General features: G+C 52.2%; 1 protein-coding gene across 3 annotated transcripts in view; it reads left to right on the top strand.

Annotated features, from left to right (window-relative positions):
- The first annotated feature begins 3540 nt into the window (after positions 1-3540).
- The window catches only part of LOC147120008 (uncharacterized), a 143488-nt gene continuing 124900 nt past the window's right edge, over positions 3541-22128 (top strand). For all 3 annotated transcript variants that reach the window (XM_085985498.1, XM_085985497.1, XM_085985496.1), the window contains exon 1: positions 3541-3714. In XM_085985498.1, the coding sequence (XP_085841624.1) occupies positions 3643-3714 (72 nt within the window). In that variant the 5' untranslated portion in view covers positions 3541-3642. The remainder of the gene's footprint in view (positions 3715-22128) is intronic.

The following is a 22128-nucleotide window of genomic DNA, read 5'->3' as shown; positions in this document are numbered from 1 at the left end:
AGAGCGAGGACAGGAGGAGGGCCACTCTCAGTAGCCCACCTCACCCCCTGGGAGGAGGTGGTCCTGGAGATCGTAGGAGTGGAGGAAGATGCGCAAGTGGGGGATGGACAGAGGGGTGCATCACAGCAAGCTGGTGACAGAATTTTCCATCTCTCTCATTGACATTGCATGAGTCACTGATAATGATTCTCAAGCTCTAGCAGATGGATTAATGATCATCTGCAATATGCAATGTGCATGTAACCTTGGCATCACATCTCTGACTCTTTCCTTTACTCCCCCACAGGACCATCGCAAGCACCCGTCCCCACTAGCCAGGAGGAACAGCATGAGCCTCAAGCCTCCTCAGAGGAAGCTGCAACCGCTGAGGGCGCAGCGTCAGCAGAATTCAGCGCACCCAGCACCAACGCAGACATTCACACCTCGGTGGGGCCTTCGGGACATAGAGTAGTGTTGTCACCTGGTGTATCACAGCTCACAAGTGAGCATCAGCAGATTGTGGAGACAGGGTCAGCAGTGGAGAGTCCTAGTCGGAGGGCGCAGGACTCTGCCAGCTCGGCTCAGCTGCATGTCAACCCTTTGCCTCTGGGTCCATCCATAAGATCATCGGTGCTGGAACTCCAGGAACAGATGCAGGAGTCTCTGGCAGGTTTTGTCTCCAGGGTCACTGCGAGTGTGGAGCGAATGGAGGAGTCCATAGCGAACATGAGCAGAGCCTTTGTGGAGTCATTGGCGCATGAACGCATCACCATGGAAAGGATGACAACCTCCATGTTGGTGATAAGTCGCCAGAGTGCAGAAAACATGGTGAGTGTTCAGAATAGAATGACATCTCTGGAGGAGCGATGGTCATCTATTGAACAGAGAAACCAGACCTTCATGGAAGTCCTTCTGAGTAGGTCTGCCAGTGTAGATACGGGTCGCCATGGCCCCACTGATGTGCAGCAAGGTGCTCTCAAGCCACTTGCAAGCGCTGAGGGGGACCTGACCCATGAGAGGGAAATTGGTGGCAGACATCAAGGAAGTGGGGGCTCCTCTCCAAGCGCTCACACTTCCATGCCACTGCAGAGCCCTCGGTCAGAGCCCCACCAGAGTCCACACCCAATTGAGATCAGCGTCTCAACCCCTGCACAGCCGCAGGAGCAGCAGACTGTTGACGAGCCCTCACAGGTTCGCAACCCCAGAGGACGCCCGCCAAAGGTGTCGAGAAAGTGAGCAAGGGGCCTCCACATCTGCTGAAGCCACAGGAGAAGCACCATGTAGGAGCACGCGTAAGAGAAAGATACTGCACAAATAGTCACAAGGGTAGTCACTTGGGTGAAATTTGATATTTTCTGTGATAAAGCCATCAGATGAATAATGTAAAAAAAAATCTGATGGCTACTGCTGTAGTTGTGGCGTGTATCATTTTACGAATGGGACTTTCACATTGAGGGCTTAGGATTACTTGCAATTGTCAGTATGGTGGTCAAATTGCTAGGAATCTGCTGGTTCTTGGCCATTGTCGATGCTCAGGTAAGAAGCTGCGAGGCAAAAGTGCTTGATTGGCTAGGCTAAGCAAATCTGGCCAAGATGAGTGCGTTCCTTGCATCCCGGGCAGCAATGTTTTCGCGTACTGCTGCCACTGGTTGATGGGCCTCTGCAAGATGTTCATTTTCGCTCTCCTCCTCCTCCCCCTCCTCATCTGAGGAGGATATGTGATGAGCCACTTGGTCCTCAGGAATCTGCAAGCCACGACGCTGTGCCATGTTGTGAAGTGCACAGCAAACCACAACGATTCTGGAGACCCTGGCTGCTGAGTACTGCAGGGCTCCACCTGATCTATCCAGGCATCTGAAGCGCATCTTCAGCAAACCGATGGTTTGCTCTATTATGGCTCTGGTGGACATGTGGCTGGAGTTGTAGCTCTCCTCAGCTTTGTTGGATGGTCTCCTCAACGGCGTCATTAGCCACGTCTTCAGGGGATAGCCCTTGTCTCCAAGTAACCATCCGTTAAGTTGGTCTGGCGGACTGAATAGCGGAGGTACACTAGACTGGCGCAGTATGAAGGAGTCATGGCAACTACCAGGGTACTTGGCACAAACATGCAAAATTTCCTTTTTGTGGTCACACACCAGCTGAACGTTAAGGGAGTGGAAGCCCTTGCGATTGACAAAAATACCTGGATTGCGAAAGGGGGGCCTTAAAGGCCACATGTGTGCAGTCAACGACGCCCTGCACCCTTGGAAAGCCTGCCAGATTAGCTAATCCAACCGCACGCGCCGTGACACTTGCTTGATCCTTGGTGAAATGGATGTGATTGTGCGCGATGGCAAAGAGGGCATCGGTTACCTGCGTGATGCAAGTGTGTGCGGCCGCCTGGGAGATGCCGCTGATGTCTGCTGCTGAACCCTGGAATGAGCCTGAGGCAAAAAAGTTGAGTGCGGTGGTGACTTTGACGGCCACTGGTAAGGGTTGTCCACCTGGTCCTCTGGCCTGCAGGTGTTGTTGCAGCATTGCACAGATGTCACCCACTCTCGCGAAAGTCGGAGCTGCCTTTGGCACTGCTGCTCAGACATGTTGAGGTAGCTGACCCTGTGTCTGTAGACCCTGTTTGGGGGGTATCTCCTGCGCCGACGGGCTTCCATGCACTGGCCCTTTCTGGTCTGTGCAGCCTCAGGTGGGTGAGCAGCAGCTTGGCACTCCTGTTGCTGCTGCTGCTGTTGGTGCTGCTGCTGTTGGTGCTGCTGCTGTTCCTGGTTCTGCTGGTGCTGCGGCTGGTGTTCGTCCTCATCTAATGTCCAGAAGGGAAGGAAATAAATGGCTCCCATACTTCTGGTATATGCCTCAGTTGAGGAAGTGCTCAGTGAAGGTGGCGAGAGGGGTTTCCCAGGAGGTCACACTGGAGATAGGTGTCAGGCTCCAAATTGCCACAGCTGTGGTTATGCCTTCTAAAAGTTCCCCCACACCTGAGACTACAAAGTCCTGCCACCTGCAAATGATGGCTGATCAAATCTCCTATTTAATGGTTGAGCTGCAGCTGATAGTCAGCAATCCAATTGTGCTCCCGCCAGGTTTCACTGTCGTGTTTCAGAACAGGCGTGTTTCACGCGGGAAAGGGTTAAAATCGCTAAGGCCTTTCAAAATGGCATTAAAGAGGCAATTTAATGCTTGTTAAGGGCCTTAACGGCCTATCCCGCTTCTTGGAGGCGGGACGGAGACGGGACCATCAGACACAAATTAATGAAAATTGCTTGGAGGCAGGATGGAGGCGGAGTTGGGCTCGCACACCAGTTTTTGCAATTTTAACCCCCCACACGCCTCCAATCCCACCTCCACGGCCCAATGAAAATCCTGCCCATTAACTCTGTTTCTCTCTCCACAGATGCTGCCTGACCTGCTGAGTATTTCCTGTTTTTATTTCAGATTTCCAGCATCCACAGTATTTTGCTTTTGCCCTGGATTTCACTGGTCTGTCTTGTTCACTGTAGGAGGCAATAGGAAATTATAGACTGCATTGCTAAAAAGAAAACCACGTCTTTCTATTTTTCAATACAGAAATATTCAGGAAGACGTCACTCTCTGAATTTCGCAATTAATACAGCTTCACTACAATCATCCCAAAGTGTACCAAGTGACGCAGAGCAAAATGCAACTAAAGAAATGTCCTCGCCATTCTCAGCACTGCCCAAAACTGATGAAGTCAACCGTGAAGAGAGCAACCGGCAAGAAGAGGTTAGTGATCCATGTGTATCAAAAGTTGAAGGGTCAGGACAGGTGTGTAGTGATTTTGTGCATACACAGTGCAATGGAGTTTATTTGTACACTGGGTGTGATTTTGGAGTTTTTCCTCTTTTGGTGAAGATTGATTTACTCAGGGTGTCTCGATCTACTGCCTCAGGTCATCAAGCAACGTTGGTATCGCCAACGATAATCAGAGATGGCAGATTGAAATGCCTGGACATCCGTTCGTGCCTGGAAATGGCTAATGCTTATGGTTAAATCTAGCTGTGCTTTGACCTCCTGCCCTCGAAAACCGACACTCAAGAGTCAACTAGAAGTGTCACAGTTCCAATTAGTATCAAGATCTCCCAAAAGCTGCTTCTGCTTTATCATTACTGAAAACTTTCTGCTTATGAATACAGAAATTTCCAGCAGTAATCTATTCCAGACTGGAATCATAGAATCATAGAATGGTTACAGCACAGAAGGAGGCCATTCGGCGGGCCAAGCCCATGCCGGCTCTCTGCAAGAGCATCTCAGCTAGTCCCACTCCCCCGCCCTTTCCCCGTAGCCCTGCAAATTTTTTTCCTTCAGGTACTTATCCAATTCCCTTTTGAAAGCCATGATTGAATCTGCCTCCACCACCCTTTCAGGCAGTGCACTCCAGGTCCTAACCACTCGCTGCGTAAAAAAGTTTTTCCTCATGTCGCCTTTGGTTCTTTTGCCAATCACCTTAAATCTGTGCCCTCTGGTTCTCGACCCTTCCACCACTGGGAACAGTTTCTTGCTATCTACTCTGTCTAGACCCCCTCATGATTTTGAACACCTCTATCAAATCTCCTCTCAACCTTCTCTGCTCTAAGGAGAACAACACCAGCTTCTCAAGTCTATCCACGTAACTGAAGTCCCTCATCCCTGGAATCATTCTCGTACATCTTTTCTGTGCCCTCTCTAAGGCCTTCACATCCTTCCTAAAGTGCGGTGCCCAGAATTGGACACAATACTCCAGTTGAGGCTGAACCAGTGTTTTATAAAAGTTCATCATAACTTCCTTGCTTTTGTACTCTATGGGCTGGATTTTCATTGAGGAGGCGGGTAGGAGGCGGGACTACAACTTTCGGGGTTGTAGTCCCACCTCCATCGAGTTCTAGCCAACCCACGCGATTTTGACTTGATTGACCTTGTTGAGCCCGCCCAGCGGGCTCAGCAGGCCAATTAAAGGCCACCCAGCAACAGGTGACGTCACAGATTGACATTTCATCTGTCAAGACCCTTTGACAGATGAAATATCAGCGTTTCGCAGCTGTTTGAAGCTGTTAAACACCGACAATCTGTACTCTAAGGTAATTACTCCTCTCAGGATGATTTAGAGATCTCCCCGGAACAGAAAGCTGAATGTTGCAATTTTTGACAGATCGCGGCCATTCTGCTTTATGTGCCAGTGAGATGAGGGACTCCCGAGACCTGAAGGAAGGAAGGCTGTAAAGGTAAGTAAAACTTCTTTAAACACTTTAAACACACCAAACACACTTACCTCTGTACTCATGCACCCATCACTCACCTGAACACCGGACATCTCGACCCCTCCAAGCCCATCAGCCCGACGGCCCACCTCGCTAACTTGGCGTGGTTTGGAGCCATTGGGAATCCCACACTTCAGCTATGAAAATAGGGGTTAGGCTAAAAACTGCCTGTTAACTACCTGTTAACAGGCAGTTAATTGGCACTAATCCCCTTCCTGCCTCGGGGGGGGGGGGCGGGTCCCAGCATGGGTCAGGTATCTGCTTCCTTTGAAACTGGCGAGTTGGGGGCGGGATGGGTTCGTGCCCCCCCCCCCCCGATTTCGGGATTTTAACCCCCCACACACCTCCAATCCCGCCTCCACGGCTCAATGAAAATCCTGCCCTATGCCTCTATTTATGAAGCTCAGGATCCCGCATGCTTTTATAACTGCTTTCTCAACCTGCCCTGCCACCTTCAATGATTTGTGCACATGTACCCCCAGGTCTCTGTTCATGCACCCCCTTCAGGATTGTACCCTTTAGTTTATATTGCCTCTCCTCATTCTTCCTACCAAAATGTATCACTTCGCACTTTTCTGCGTTAAATTTCATCTGCCACATGTCCACCCATTTTACCAGCCTATCTATGTCTTCTTGAAGTCTATCACTATCTTCCTCACTGTTCACAATACTTCCAAGTTTGTGTCATCTGCAAATTTTGAAATTGTGCCCTGTACACCCAAGTCCAAGTCGTTAATATATATCAAGAAAAGCAGTGGTCCTAGTGTTGTGTATGTACCTTTAAGAGAAGAACTGATTCTATACTGCAGTACCGGCAGTGACCACCCCTGTATATAAAGCCATAGCAGGCTTCTGTACGTCAGTCTTAAGTTACCCTCTGTTCAGTAAATACCTGTTACAAACTCAAGTATAGAGAAGGAAACCCGAAATGACCCGACACTTTCTCGGGTCGATGATTTGACGGTGAAGGGATGGCCAGCACATGGCGACTCACTGTTGCCAGCATTCTCGCCAAGGAGAGAACAGCTGTCAGTGTGCCGGGGAACCTTGATGTGTGGATCCCGAGTGGTAATTCCACCCAAGTTGAGAGATAGAGTGCTCAATGAGCTTCATGAGGGTCATCTGGGAGGGGTAAAAATGAAGAGCCTAGCCAGGGCGTTTGTGTGGTGGCCGGGAATCGATAAAGAAATCGAGGATATGACCAAGAGATGCACAGGATGCCAGAAGGTCCAAAACGCTCCACCACAGGCCCCGCTACATCCATGGGAGTGGCCCTCGTCTCCATGGCAACAGATACACATTGATTTTGCTGGTCCATTTATGGACTCAATGTTCCTAATCGCTGTGGACGCCCATTCGAAATGGCCAGAGGTCATCAAAATGTCCTCCACCACCACGGAGAAAACTATTGCAGTCCTACGGACCATCTTCGCCAGGAATGGCTTGCCAGAACAGATTTGCTCCGACAATGGGCCACAGTTTGTGTCAGAGGATTTCCGGAGGTTTCTGAGGAATAATGGGGTGAAGCATTACATATCTGCCCCATATCATCCAGCCACAAATGGATTGGCTGAGAGGTTTGTTCAGACCTTTAAAAAGGCAATAAAGGCAATGCATAATGACGACATACCACTACAACACAAGGTGGATAATTTCTTGTTTGCTTACCGGAATGCGACACATGCAGCCACCAACCAAGCTCCAGCCATAATGTTCTTCAAGCGAAGGCTAAGATGTCGCCTGGGTTTGCTCAAACCAAACATAAGACGAGATGTTGAGGATAAGCAATTCCAGCACATAAATGAGAAGCCAACCAGGAGCTTCAAGATAGGGCAACCAGTCTTGGCCCGCAACTACCGAACAGAAAAATGGCAGCCAGGAACGATATGCACACAGCAGGGACCACTAATGTACACAGTGGATGTTGGAGAGAGCATCGTGAGACGCCATGCTGACCAGATTCTAGAGTCACAGGAACAAGCCAAACCCATACCACGAGCAGGTGCACCTGGTAATCAACCCGAAGTACAGATTGCGTCTACCTCAGAAGCAGTGGTATTGGAAGCTGACAAACCAACCAATGACAATGAACCAGAATCAACTCCACCGCAAGAACAGGATACTCGAGAAAGGCGCTATCCAGTCAGGATCAGGAAGCCTCCTCAAAGACTGAACTTATAAATGATTATTTCAGTTGATGTATATAGTACAGAGAAAATTGTAATTGTAATTAGTTATTATTTAGTTGTTCAATGAATGTTATGTACTGTTTATCTAAAAGGGGAGGAATTGTTGTGTATGTACCTTTAAGAGAAGAACTGATTCTATACTGCAGTACCGGCAGTGACCACCCCTGTATATAAAGCCATAGCAGGCTTCTGTACGTCAGTCTTAAGCATTTCTGGCTGTGCAGCTGCCTCAGTCAGCAGGAGGAGAAGGAGCAGCCAAACCAGGAGAGTGGAAAGTGGTGGTCTCCTGACCAGGAAGAGGAGGATATCGATAGACCACCACCACCTCCACCTCCACCATCATCACAGCAACTGAGGTGCCTGGAGAGAGAGGACAGAGGAGGAGAAGGAGAAGGGAGGCCAGCAACAACACCAACCAGGGGAGAGGCCTTTCCATTACTGCCTCCCCAAATTGGCCTCCACTTCAGGAGCGGGAGAGAGGGGAGAGAAACAACCAACACCCACCAACTGTTTGGAAGGAGGGAAGAACAACATCATCTTTCAGGTGGGTGTTATTTGATGCACTCTCCCAAAGACTTTGTATTTTAGGTGGGGGGAGAAAAGAAGAACCAGGGACACCGCCCGCTCCGACCCCAGGAAGAACACAGCCTTCCCGTACATTTTTGAGGCTGCGACAATGGCTGAGGGGCCGACAACCCCAGCCATGGCTTTAACGCAGGCCTCAATGGTCATAGTGGGGTGAGTGTAGCTCTTCACCCCAAGCTTTTTTGTCATAAGTTTAAAAGGTGACGGGGCAGCAGAAGCAGCAGGAGCAGCTGTGGCTGTGGCTGCCACTCCCGCATAAGTCCACACACACCACTAATAAGCACCTCTTCAATTGCCTGACCTGGGACAGCTGGAGCTGCCTAGGTGAAGTCCAATTACATCGTTAAGACCTGGTGTGGGACTGAGCCTGGGGCATCTCCAGCTTTCCCAGGTGAAGACATCTTCTCCCCCTGCCAGAAGACCACCTTCAAAGGCTTTAAATTCCCATTGGAGAGTGCACCCCGCCAACACCCACCCACCCACCATCCTGAGTGGCAACCCTGCCTTTGCGGCCTCCCTCCTTCCCACCCCCCTCTCTCTCTCTCTTTGTCTCTCTCTGCCTATTTCTCTGAGGCACCTCAATTTCATCTCTTTTTATTAATTGCCTATTGAGCAGAGGGGAGAAGGCCCCTCTCCCAATTTCAATCAATAAGGGGAGAGGTGTGTCTTCATTTTAAAAAGCTCCCTCTGCTCAATAGAGGACCAAAAAATACCTGAGGCCATTAACATCTTCAGGCCTGTGACTTGGGGTGAGTGTAGCCCTTATAAAAACACCCCATAATGGCGACTGCATCTTCGCTGGTGGCGGGGCCAGCCAGGACTTATGCGGGAGTGGCAGCCACAGCCACAGCTGCTCCCGCTGCTTCTGCTGCCCCGTCACCTTTTAAACTTATGACAAAAATGCTTGGGGTGAAGAGCTACACTCACCCCACTATGACCATTGAGACCTGTGATAAAGCCATGGCTGGGGTTGTCGGCCCCTCAGCCATCGTCGCGGCCTCAAAAATGTACGGGAAGGCTGTGTTCTTCCTGGGGTCGGAGTGGGCGGTGTCCCTGGCCGTCGCCAAGGGGCTCACCGTGGGCGGGACCTTCCTGCCGGTGGATCCTCTCGAGGCCACCGCGCAGAGGATCGTCATCTCGAACGTCCCGCCCTATGTTCCTGGTGAGCTCCTCCTCCCCCATTTATGCCAACTTGGGGAGGTGAGGTCGGGGATTACGCCTATCCTGCTCGGCTTCCGGGAAGCCAGCCTTCGCCACGTCTTCTCCTTCCGGCGCCAGCTGTTTATCCAGCTGGCGCGGGAGGAGGACACCGACGGGGCGTTCGTTGTCCACCACTAGGGGACCGCCTATCGCGTCTTCTGGACGTCGGACGGTGTGCGGTGCCACGCCTGCAAGGAGGTGGGGCACATCCGGAAAAACTGCCCCGCCTCCAAGGCCACCGGATCATCTCGTGCGGCCGAGGCTGGCGCCACCGCCGCTCCTCCCCCTGGATCTGCCGCGCGTCAGGAACGTCTGATGCGCGGTCAACGTTGGGGGCCGATGCCACCTAGGCCTCCGGCAGGGGGGAGGGAGCGCGTCCGGCCGGAAAGAAGGCGCGGCGGAAAAATAAACACCTTAGGGCGGGTCCCCCCGTGGATGGCCAGCCCTTGCCCCTTGCGCCCCTCACACCCGCGCCCCTCACACCCGCGCTCCTCGCGGAGTTAATCGGGGCAGACGTGAGTGGGAGGGGCCTCGTGCCCGAGCCTGTGGCCGCAACCGCCGCAGCGGTAACGCCAATACCTGCGGCCGGGCTCGGGCCCGAGGAACCCGACAAACCTGCTCCGCCGGAGGGAGCAGAGGAGGAGGCCTCTGCAGACATGGAGGTCTCCCTCGCTCCCTCCGTGCTAAAAAGAAGGCGCGACCCCCTGGAAGAGGAGGAGGACTGGGAGGAGGAAGGTCCCTCCGAGCAGGGGGAGTCGTCGCCCGCCGCGGGTACTGCGCCCCCCCCCCCGCTGTCATCATCACCAGCGATCAGCAGGGGTCGCCTGTCCCTCGGGAGGCTGAGGCAGATGTGTCTGTCCGGCACGTCACTCCCGGGGATGGGGACGAGACCCTGCCCGTGGGGGGGGTCGCGGAACAACCCGCGGCTATTGACATTTTATCGGTGCCGTTACCCCTCACCGGGTCGGGCAGCCTGGGGTCTGGGTCGGGCGAGCTCGAGGAAAATGAGCTCGCCCAATGCGACCCGGACATCTCCCAGGGGCTGCTCGTCCCAGTGGAGGTTTTAATTGAAAACACCCCATCCGCTGGGTTGGAGACTGGTGGCGGGGAGGAGGATGTCCCCCTGGCTGCGTCTCTGGTGCCGGACGTACTGGAGGAGCTGGGAATTGTTCTCTCCCCGGTATCTCCGGTCGTTCTGGCGTCTGAGGCGGGGGGGGACTCCAAACCGCCGCCGTCTTCTGGCCCGGCGCCCCTAGAGGAGCCCAGGGAGGAATCCTCTGCCGCCGATCCTGAGGGTGGGATCCGGGCGGAGGCGGGGCCAGCTGGTGCGGCCGAGCCGTTTGCTGTGCACTGCGCGACGGACGGGTCGGCCGCTGGTGACGACCCCATGGAGGAGGATGGGGACTCGGTGATGGGCATGGATTTGGACTCCACCGTCAACGAGGCGCTGGATGACCTCGTGCCCCTCGCCGAGTCTCTCCTCATTCCCGTAAGGGAACTCCGGGACTTTATGGCCACGTGCCAGGGTCGGCAAAATAAGATCCGGCTGGCCCTCGACAGGTGGTCGGAGCTGGCGCTGCTCATCGTTTCCATTCGCGCCGCCGTTAAAATCATGGGCGCGGACGAGGGCGTGGACCCGCTCAAACTGTGTCGGCTCAGAACGTTTCTCACTGGGCTGCTGAGGAAGTGGCAGCTGACCAGCGGCTGCGCTCCCTCCCCCTGTTAGGTGTAGGTAGAGGTTGCACTATGCTTCTGACATGAAGATAACCATAGCCAGCCTCAACATCAACGGCAGCAAGGAGGCGCGCCGCAGATTCAACAACTTCTCGGTCCTTCGGGACGGGAAGTATGCGGTGTGTTTCCTGCAAGAAACCCACACCGTTCCGGGAGACAAAGCCACGTGGCTCCTGGAGTGGCAAGGAGGGGTCAGCATGAGTCACCGCTCCAACAATTCTAGCGGGGTGGCTATCTTGCTGGCCCCGCATTTTCAGCCGGAGATCTTGGGGGTCACGTGCCGGGCTGCTTGCTCCAGGTCACTGTTCGCCTGGTGGGCGTGCCGCTCCATCTAGTGAACGTGTACGCCCCTCAGACCGGTGCGCAGCAAGTGCGCTTCTTCGAAGAAGTGTCCACTCTTTTGGGCTCCGTTGACACGGGCGAGTGCGTCATCCTCGGGGGGGATGTTAACTGCACCCTCGAGGCGAGGGACCGTTCGGGTCCCCCGCGAAGCCCGGCGGCGATGGAGAAGTTGAGGGACCTGGTCGGGTCCTTCGACTTGGTGGACGTCTGGCGAAATCTCCACCCCGACTCCAGCGCCTTCACTAGCGTGAGGTCTGGGGGAGGAAGGTCCAGAATCGACCGCCTCTACATTTCCCGGGCGTACGTCTCCTACGTTCCGGCGGCTTCCATGCGGCCGGTGCCGTGCACGGACCACCACCTGGTGTGGGCGGAGCTCACTCCGCTGCGCGCGCGGGGGGGGTCCGCGTACTGGCATTTTAACAACCTGCTGCTGGAGGGCGCGCGGTTCCGGGATTCATTTCGTCGGTTCTGGGCCGACTGGAGAAGGAAGCGGGGGGGCTTCCCCTCCTTGAGGCTATGGTGGGACGTGGGCAAGGCTCACATCTGTCTCTTCTGTCAGGAGTACGCGAAGGGGTCGACCAAGAGGCGGGAGGCCCGGGTCGGGTGGTTGGAGAAGGAGGTGCTCGACCTGGAGTCCCGTCTCGGTCAGGTCGTCGAGGACCCGGCCCTGCGGAAGGTGTACGAAGAGAAGAAGGGCGCGCTGAAGGACCTGCAGCTTGTCGGGTCCCGAGGCGCGTACGTGAGGTCGCGGATCCAGCTCCTGCGGGACCTGGACCGCGGCTCCCCCTTCTTCTACTCACTGGATAAAAGACGGGGGGTCCGTAAGCAGCTCTTGGGGCTGCTGGCCGACGACGGAGCACTGGTTTCGGATCCGGAGGGAATCAGCGCGGAGACCCGCGCCTATTACGGGGCTCTGTTCTCTCCGGATCTGTCCAGTGAGGATGCGCGCAGAGTTTTGTGGGAGGACCTGCCGAAGGTCAGCCTGGAGGGCGCTGAAAAATTGGACGCTCCGCTAAGCCTGGCGGAGCTGACCGGCGCCCTCCGCCAGCTCTCTCGTGGAACGTCCCCGGGGCTGGACGGGCTGACCGTGGAGTTCCACAGGGCGTTCTGGGACGTCTTGGGGGGCGACTACGCGCGGGTCCTGGGGGAAAGTTTGGCGACCGGGGAGATGCCCCTCTCTTGGCGCAGGGCGGTCATTGTCCTGCTGCCTAAGAAGGGCGATCTCCGCCTCCTTAAGAACTGGCGCCCGGTCTCCCTCCTCAGCACGGACTATAAAATCTTTGCCAGGGCCATGTCTGCTCGCCTTGGCACCGTGCTGGCCCACATGATCCACCCCGACCAGTCCTACACGGTCCCGGGCTGGACCATCCACGATAACATCCATCTGGTCCGGGACCTGGTCCACCACTCCCAGAGGGCTGGTCTGTCGGTCGCCTTCCTTTCCCTGGATCAGGAGAAGGCGTTCGACAGGGTGGATCACGAGTATCTCTTCGGGACTCTGCGCGCATTCGGGTTCGGGACGCATTTCATCGCCCGGATCCGACTTCTGTACGCCACCGCGGAGTGCCTGATTAAAGTTAACAGGTCCTTGACGGCGCCCCTTCGCTTCGGGAGGGGGGTGCATCAGGGATGCCCCATGTCCGGTCAGTTATACGCCATTTGCGTGCAGCCTTTCCTGCGCCTCTTGCGGAAGAGGTTGACGGGACTGGCTCTGCAAGGGCCGGGCGTGGAGGTGGTCCTCTCGGCTTACGCCGATGACGTGCTCCTCACGGTCACGGATCCCGCTGACTTGCGGAGGATGCGGGAATGCCAACAGATTTACTCGGACGCATCCTCTGCCAAGATCAACTGGGAGAAATGTTCCGGACTCCTGGTGGGTCAGTGGCGGGTGGACTCCCTGCCAGAGGAGTTCAGGCCTTTCGCCTGGAGCACCACGCACCTCCTCTATTTGGGAGTCTACCTTAGCCCTGCCGAGGACGCCTGGCCGGCGAACTGGCAAGAGCTGGAGGCCAAAATCACCGCTCGCCTAGGACGCTGGACAGGACTGCTCCGAGTGTTGTCCTACAGGGGTCGAGCGCTGGTCATAAACCAGCTGGTGGCCGCCATGTTGTGGTACCGGTTGGTCACTTTGATCCCTCCCCCTGCGTTTGTCGCCAAGATGCAGAAGAAGCTCATCGACTTCTTCTGGGACAAAAGGAAGCACTGGGTCTCTGCCGCGGTTCTGTGTCTCCCGCTTAGGGAGGGCGGTCAGGCGCTGGTGTGCCTTCACACCCAGGCTGCGACTTTCCGTCTTCAGACGCTGCAGAGATACCTGTACGTCGAGAATCCTCCGAGATGGTGTGCGCTGGTGACATTTTTCTTCCGCCAGCTGCACGACCTCAATTACGACACGCAGCTCCTGTTCGCGAAAGTGGGCGGCAGGTGTGCCGGCCTGCGGGAGCTGCCTGTCTTCTACCAGGAACTGCTATGGGTTTGGAACTACGTCGCTTCCAGGCGGAGCTCTCCCCCGTCAGGAGCGGCGGCTCTCCTTCGGGAGCCGCTGCTCAGGAATCCGCACCTCCATGAACACGGGTTCGGGCGGCTGGCGGAGGGCAGGGCTGTGCCTGGCAAGGTGACCAGAGTCGGGGACCTGCTCGATGGTGGAGGAGCGGGCTGGATGGCACCGGAGGAGCTGGCGCGGCGCCTGTCCTGGGCCAATGTCCGGCTCGCGGTCGAAGCCATCGAATCGGTGAAAGTGGCACTGGGCCCCGACTCCACTAGGTGTATCGAGGCGGCTCAAGCAAGTGGGGCGATCCCGTCCGAGCCTACCCCCGTTCGGACGGAATTCCTCATCGGTGCCCGGCCCCGAAACTCCCCTCGGGAACCGGCGCCTCACAACTTGAGCCGTCTCGAGGAAATACCCTCCGTGCCTTTTCATTCCGCGCGGAGGGGTTTCCTGTACGGGCTGCTCCTGCACACTCTCCACTTTGCCATCTTCGTCTACCATCCGGACACGCCTTGGCGTGGCGTCTTGCCGACTGGCGGTGGCGGAGGTCCCCAATGGAGGGCTCTCTACGCGGGAGTCCTCCCTTGTTCCATCGGGGACTTGGCCTGGAGAGTGTTGCACGGAGCGGTCCCGTGCAATAAGGTTTTAAGTAGGTTCACGGACTCCCAGGCCGCCTGCATTTTTTGCGGCCTGGAGGAGTCCGTGTTCCACATTTATATGGAGTGTGAGAGGTTGCAGCCTATTTTTCACTACTTGAAGGGGCTGCTCCTCGATTTTTGGTTGCACTTCAGTCCCACGCTCTTGATCTACGGTCACCCGGTGCGGAGCGGAGCGGACAGGTTGGAGGACCTCCTTGTGGGCCTGCTCCTGGGCGTGGCTAAAAGAGCCATCAATTGGCCCAGGCAGCGGGCGGTCGAGGGGGTCGTCCAGCCGGATTGCCTGCCTCTCTTCCGCGGCCATGTTCGCGCCCGGGTGGCCCTGGAGATGGAGCACGCGGTGTCCGCCGGCGCGCTTGAGTATTTCCGTGACCGGTGGGCGCCGCGGGGACTGGAGTGCATTATCAACCCGGAAAACCAAATTTTAATTTGATTTGTTAAGTTTTAGTTGAACTTTTGTTTATTTACAGTCCAATTGGGTTTTTTTTTGTGTCCAAATAAAAGAGTACCCTCTGTTCAGTAAATACCTGTTATTATTATTCTCCTGCAGTCCGTGTATTATTTATACTCGGACACTACACCTAGTACCAGCCCCTGGGGAACACCACTGTATACCTTCCTCCAGTCCGAAAAACAACCATTCACCACTACTCTCTGTTTCTTGTCACTTAGCCAATTTCATATCCATGCTGCCACTGTCCCTTTTATTCCATGGGCTTCAACTTTGCTGGCAAGCCTATTATGTGGCAATTTATCAAATGCCTTTTGGAAGTCCTGGTACACCATGACAACGGCATTGCCCTCATCAACCCTCTCTGTTACCTCATAAAAAAACTCGATGAAGTTAGTTAAACACGATATGCCTTTAACAAATCTGTGCTGGCTTTCCTTAATTAATCCTCACTTGTCCAAGTGACTGTTAACTTTGTCCCTGATTATCGTTTCCAAAAGCTTTCCCACTACCAAGGTTAAACTGACTGGCCTGCAGTTGCTGGGTTTATCCTTACACTCTTTTTTGAACAAGGGTGTAACATTTGCAATTCCTCAGTCCTCTGGCACCACCCCCGTATCTAAGGAGGATTGTAAAATTATGGCCAGTACCTCCGCGATTTCCTCCTTAACTTCCCGCAACATCCTAGGATACATCCCATCTGGTCCTGGTGACTTATCAACTTTAAGTACAGACAGCCTTTCTAGTGCCTCCTCTTTTTCAATTTTTATCTCATCCAGTATCTCCCCTACCTTTTGTTTCACTATGACTTTGGCAGCATCTTCTTCCTTGCTGAAGACAGATGCAAAGTACTCATTTAGTACTTCAGCCATGTCCTCTGCCTCCATGTGTAGATCTCCTTTTTGGTCCCTAATTGGCCCCACCCCTTCTCTTACTACCTGTTTACTATTTCTATGCCTATAGAAGACTTTTGGATTCCCTTTTATGTTAGCTGCCAATCTATTCTCATACTCTCTCTTTGCCCCTCTTATTTTCTTTTTCACTTCCCCTCTGAACTTTCCATATTCAGCCTGATTCTCACTTGTATTCTCAGCCTGACATCTGTCATACGCGCTCTTTTTCCGCTTCATCTTACTCTCTATCTCTTTCGTCATCTAGGGAGCTCTGACTTTGGTTGCCTTACCTTTCCCCCTCGTAGGAATGTACCTCGTCTGTACTCGAACCATCTCCACTTTAAAGGCAGCCCATTGTTCGATTACAGCTTTGCCTGCCAATCTTTGATTCCAATTTACCCAGGCCAGATCCATTTTCAATCCACTGAAATTTGCCTTCCTGCAATTCAGTATTTTTACTCCAGATTGCTCCCTGTCCTTTTCCATAGCTAATCTGAACCTTACGATACTGTGATCGCTGTTCCCGAAATGTTCCCCTACTGACACTTGCTCCACTTGACCCACCTCATTCCCCAGAACCAGATCTAGCAATGCCTCCTTCCTCGTTGGGCCAGAAACATACTGATCAAGAAACTTGGACTTTGATAAACCTCTAGGGGAAGAAATTACAAATTTTGAGAGTGATGTATAGCTTGATGTAACTACAGAAATCTCCACCCCATTTGTAGCTGATCTGGTACTTACAGAATTGCCCAAAACTGGGGCCACACCTGATGGAGTGAACCGTAAAGAGAGGTAGGGGAGATACTGCATGAGATAAAGGAAGGGGTCAGTGATCTATGTGTATTAAAAGTTGAAGGGTCAGGACAGGTGTGTAGTGATTTTGTACATACACAGCATTATGCAGCTTATTTGTAACCTGGGTGTGATTTCAGAGTTTTTCCTCTTTTAGTGAAAATAGATTTATTCAGGATGTCTCGATCTACTGCCTTGGGTCATTAAGCAACATTGGTAACGTCAACGATAATTAGAGATGACAGATTGATAGGCCTGGACATCCAATCACGCCCACAAATGGGCACCCCGGGGTTTGTGCGTACACTGCATACACTTGTTGTGTAACTGACTCAGGCAACGTGCAATATTCATTATCACGAGCAAGACATGCAGCCAGCACTTCCCGCGCTGCTCATTAGCTGGACGCCTGTAAGGGTGGGGGGGGTGGGTGGGTGGGTGGGCAGATTTCGGGCAACTATGTCACCACAAAGCAACAATGCCCACATCCCATGAAGGAATAAAAAAACTTAAAGGCAGCCAGCACCTTTTAAAAGTGAAGTGCATTCTGGCTGCTGACACCAGGGAATCAATTCTGGGAGGAGAGCTTTGGCTGGCGCAAGTATTGAGAAGGCACCAAGATTGTGTGCTGCTGCTATAGAGGCCCTAGGGCAGGCAAGTGGACAGGAGGAGGGAGATCCTCTTCCCACCTCCACCCAAATCCTACCCCCAGAGGCTGGAAGTTCTTCAGGCATCAGCATAACTGAAACTTGGTTACATAAAGAACAGGACTGGCAGTTAAATATTGTAGGGTATAACATATTTAGAAAGGGTAGGGAAGGAAGAAGGAGGGGTGGGTAGCTGTATTAATTAGTGATAAAATAATAGCAGTAGAAAAAGGGACGTAACTAACACTGAGATAGAAACAGAATCCACAGGGATTGAGATAAAAGATAAGAAGGGATCAATCATGCTAATAGGGGTATTGTGGAAGGGAATTGGTGGAAGAAACATGTTAACAAATTTTTTGAAATGAGTAAAAGTCATAGAATAATAATCATGAAATATTTGAACTACTCCCAGTTAAACTGCCAAGAAGAAGTAAGGAAAGTGGAAAAGGGAATGGAGTTTTTACAGTATGTGCAGGTCTCCTTTCTTACCCAGTGCATAAGAAGCCCAACAAGATGGGAATCACTGCTGGATCTAGTAATGGGAAATGAACCAAAGCAGATAAGCAGAGTAAACATAGGGGAACATCTAGGCTATAGTGATCACAACATAATAAATTAATGATTCAGCAAGACTTGTAAAACAAATTCCAAAGTAATAGATTGGAAGAAAGCTAATTTCAAGGGAATGAGAATGGAACTAGCGAAGATAAATTGGAAAAAAAATTGACAATCAACGAGAAAGAACAGCAGTGGGAATAAATTAAAAGGGTGATCAATAGAGTTCAGGAGAAATATATTCCAGAAACAAACTAGCTATTAATGAAACACCATGGATAAGGGCAAAATTGAAACGAAAGAAAAAGGCATACACTAAGTACATAGACGATAAATGAGAGGCTGACAAAAGGGAATACGAAGAAGTTCGGAAAGAAGTAAAATAAAATTAGGAAAGCAAGGAGGAACTACAAAACTAAGGAATTTAAAAAGAAATGGAAAAGTATTCTACAGACTCATGAAGAACAAAAGGAAAATCAGGAAAGGGATACTGAGGGATTCATAAATGGAATCACAGGTAATAAAAGTGAAATGGCGGAACTATTGAATAGTTACTTTGCCTCTGTATTTACCAGGGAGGCTAATGGGGTGGACATGACATTAGATGAAGAAATGTAAAAATCAAGATATTTACGATAGAAAGGGGGGAAATAATTGATAATCCAGTTAAACTTAGAGAGGATAAAACCCCTGATGGATTGCATCCACACATTCTAAAAGAAGCTATGGCAGAGATAGTACAGGGACATTTATAAAAAATTATTACAAAATGGTATAGTGCCAGAGGACTGATGGACAGTTAATGTTATTTCTATTTTTTAAAAAGGGTGACAGAACAAATCCAGGGAACTATAGACCAGTTAGCTTAATGTCAGTGGTGGGAAAGATAATGGGCTGGATTTTGTCAGTGTGGGCGGGCTGGGGCGTGTCAGGACCCCGACTCCTAAGTGATGTGTTGAAAAAGTGGGATTTTCCCCTAATTGGGCAATTGATTTCCTGCGTGTGGGAACCACTGGCCCAATGAGTCTTTTCATACAGAAAGTCGCCTCCGGTAACGTCATCAATGCTGTTGGATTTAAGGCCTGCAAGCAGCCTTGATTCTTCTGGAGACTGCAAAGGTTCTACAATTTATATGAAGGAGTTGAACTGTGGAAAATGTCAACGATCAAGCAAAAGCGTGCTCCTCAGTTTGATGAGCCCTCCCTCCAAGCTCTGGTATACGGAGCCAGCTGTAATAAGGAGGTGCTGTTCCCTTCCTTAGGGAGAAAAAAGCCACCCCAGCAGACAAAAGATGTGTGGCTACAAGTGGCCCAGGAGGTCAACTCCATTTCGATGAGCCGCAGAACCTGGGTGCAATGCAGGAAGAGGTTTCATGATCTTCTCCGCACAGGAAAAGTGAGTATGACTTTCCCATCACCCTCAATCTCATCCCCATCGCCTCGCCTCACCAGCACTCTACGTTGCCAACCTCTTCCTCCACATGCCACTTGACACTTATATCCCTGCACCCTTATTCATTCCCTCTCTCTCTATGGTCACATTCACATAACTATTTGACCATGCAGCCCTCACACTCTCTATCACTGTGATGCCATGACAACAACAACTTACAACACAAAGGGAGGGTCCCTTGTATTCTTCCAAGCATCTATGCTATGGATTCACTACACTCACTCCTTCATTCTCACTCAAACTCCACTGTGTCCTTCATTGCAGGAAAAGAGAGCCCACAATAAGAGGGAAAGGGCCATGTCAGGAGGAGGGCCACCCTCAGTAGCCCAGCTCACCCCCTGGGAGGAGGCAGCCCTGGAAATTGCCAGGAAGAGGATGATTCCCAAGTGGGTGACGGACAGACGGGCACATCACAGCAAGCTGGTGACAGAATAGTTTGGAATCTCTCTCATTGACATTGCATGAGCCACTGATAATGATTCTGATGCTCTAACAGATTGACTTTTGATCATCTGCACTATTCAATGTGCATGTAACCTTAGCCTCACATCTCTAATTCTTTCCTTTACTCCCCCAGAGGACCATCGAAAGCCCCCGTCCCCACTATCCAGGAGGAACAGCCTGAGCCTCCAGACTCCTCAGAGGAAGTTGCAACCTCTGAGGGTGCAGCATCAGCAGAATTCAGCGCACCCAGCACCAGCGCAGACACTCACACCTCGGTGGGACCTTCGCGAGATAGAGCAGTGGAGCGTCCTCGTCGGAGCGCACAGGACTCTGCCAGCTCGGCTCTGCTGCATGTCAACCCTGTGCCTCCGAGTCCACCCAGAAGGAGAGCAGTACTGGAACTCCAGAAACAGGTGCAGGAGTCCCTGGCAGGTTTTGTCTCCAGGGTCGCTGCGAGTGTGGAGTGAATGGAGGAGTCCATCGCGAACATGAGCAGAGCCTTTGTGGAGGCATTGGCGCATGAACGCATCACAGAATCAGAGTCACAGAAACCCCACAGTGCAGATAGAGGCCATTTCGGCCCATCGAGCCTGCACCGACACATATCCCACCCGATCCCCGTAACCCCTACACCAACACATATCCCACCCTATCCCCGTAACCCCATCACCCTATCACCGTGGAAAGGATGGCAACCTCGGTAGAAAGGATGGCTACCTCCATGGTAAGGCTGGCTACTGTAGAGGAGAGTGTGGCTACGGTAGAGGAGAGGATGGATACGTCCATGGAGGAGCTTAGTCACCAGGGTATTGAAAACAGGTCATTGTACAGAATAGAATGAAATCTCTTGAGAAGCGATGGTCAGCTATTGAGCATACAAACCAGACCTTCATGCAAGTCCTCTGGATTAGGACTTCCAGTGCAGAAACGGGTCCTCATGGCCCCCCTGCAGTGCAGCAAGGTGCTGTCAAGCCACTTGCTAGCTCTGAAGTGGGTCTGACCCATGAATGGGATGTTGGTGGCAAACAATAAGGAAGTGGGGGCTCCTCTCCAAGCGCTCACACGACCATGCCACAGCAAAGCCCTCGGTCAGAGCCCCACCAGAGTCCTCACCCAACTGAGATGGATGTCTCAGCCCCTGCACAGCCACAGGAGCAGCAGACTGTTGGCGAGCCCGCACAGGTTCGCAACCAAGAGGACGCCAAAGGCGTCGAGACAGGAGCAACAAGAGAGTGAGCAAGGGGCCTCCACATCTGCTGAAGCCACAGGGGAAGCACCACGTAGGAGCACGTATAAGAGGAAGATAATGCATGCACAAGTAGTCACTTGGGTGCTGTGTTGTTTTGTTTTTGGACCAGCCATCATTGTGATTGTATTATAAAGTGTTTTGATGGCAAACTGTTGAAGTTGTGGTCAGTGTCATTTCGCAAATGGGACTTTCACATTGAGGATTTAGGACGCCTTGCGATTGTCAGAATGGTGGTCAGAGTGATAGGATTCCACAGGTTCTTGTCCATTGTCGATGCTCTGGTAAGAAGGAGCGAGACTAAAGTGTTTGATTGTGCATGCTAAGCAAATCTGGCCAGGATGAGTGCGTCCCTTGCATCCCGGGCAGCAATGTTGTCGCGCGCTGGTGCCTTCTGGCCTGTGCATCTTCAGGTGGGTGACTAGCAGCTTGACGCTCCTGTTGATGCTGCTGCTGTTGGTGCTGCTGTTGCTCATGATTCTGCTGTTGCTGCGGTTTGACTTCATCCGAATCTGATGTCCAAGAGGAAAGGAATTAAATAGTCGCCATGCTCCTGGTATATGCCTCAGTTGAGGAAGCATTAGTCAAGGTGGGGAGAGGGGTTTCCCAGGAGGGCACACTGGAGATGGGTGTCAGGCTCCAAACTTCCACAACACTGAGTATGCCCGCTAAAAGATCCCCCAGACCTGAAACAACAAAGTTCTGCCACCCGCAAATGATCATTGGTGAAAACTCCTTTGTAATGGTGGAGCTGCAGCTGTTTGTAAACAATCCACTTCTGAGGCTACCAGCATTACCTGGTATGTTCCAGAGGAGGCGTATAGGATGGGGGGAATGTCTAAAAATTGGAAAGGCCTCTCAAAATGGGATTATAGAGGCAATTAAGTGGTTGTTAAAGGCCTTAAGGGCCTATCCCGTCTCTTGGAGTCGGAATGGAAAGGGGGTCAGAAAACATGCATTTGGGAAAATTGCATGGAGGCGGGATCGGGCCCGCCCGCCATTTTTAGCGATTTTAACAACTCGCACGCCTCCAAACCTGCCTCCTCAGGGCTGGTAAAATTCAGCCCAATTACATCTTTACTCAAAGATGTAATAAGAAAACATCTAGGAACCAAAAATATAATAGTCTGCACAAATTTCAAAAGGGAAGGTCATGCTTGATTCATTCTTTGAAGAAGTAACAGAAAAAGTAGATTTTAATATACTTATGGAGGGAGTCACAGCAT

Source organism: Somniosus microcephalus, chromosome 4 (genome assembly GCF_052327205.1).
Source record: "Somniosus microcephalus isolate GS21.2 chromosome 4, FLI_Smic_1.0, whole genome shotgun sequence".
Taxonomy (NCBI): Eukaryota; Metazoa; Chordata; class Chondrichthyes; order Squaliformes; family Somniosidae; genus Somniosus; species Somniosus microcephalus.
This window is presented reverse-complemented; position numbering and strand designations above follow the sequence as displayed.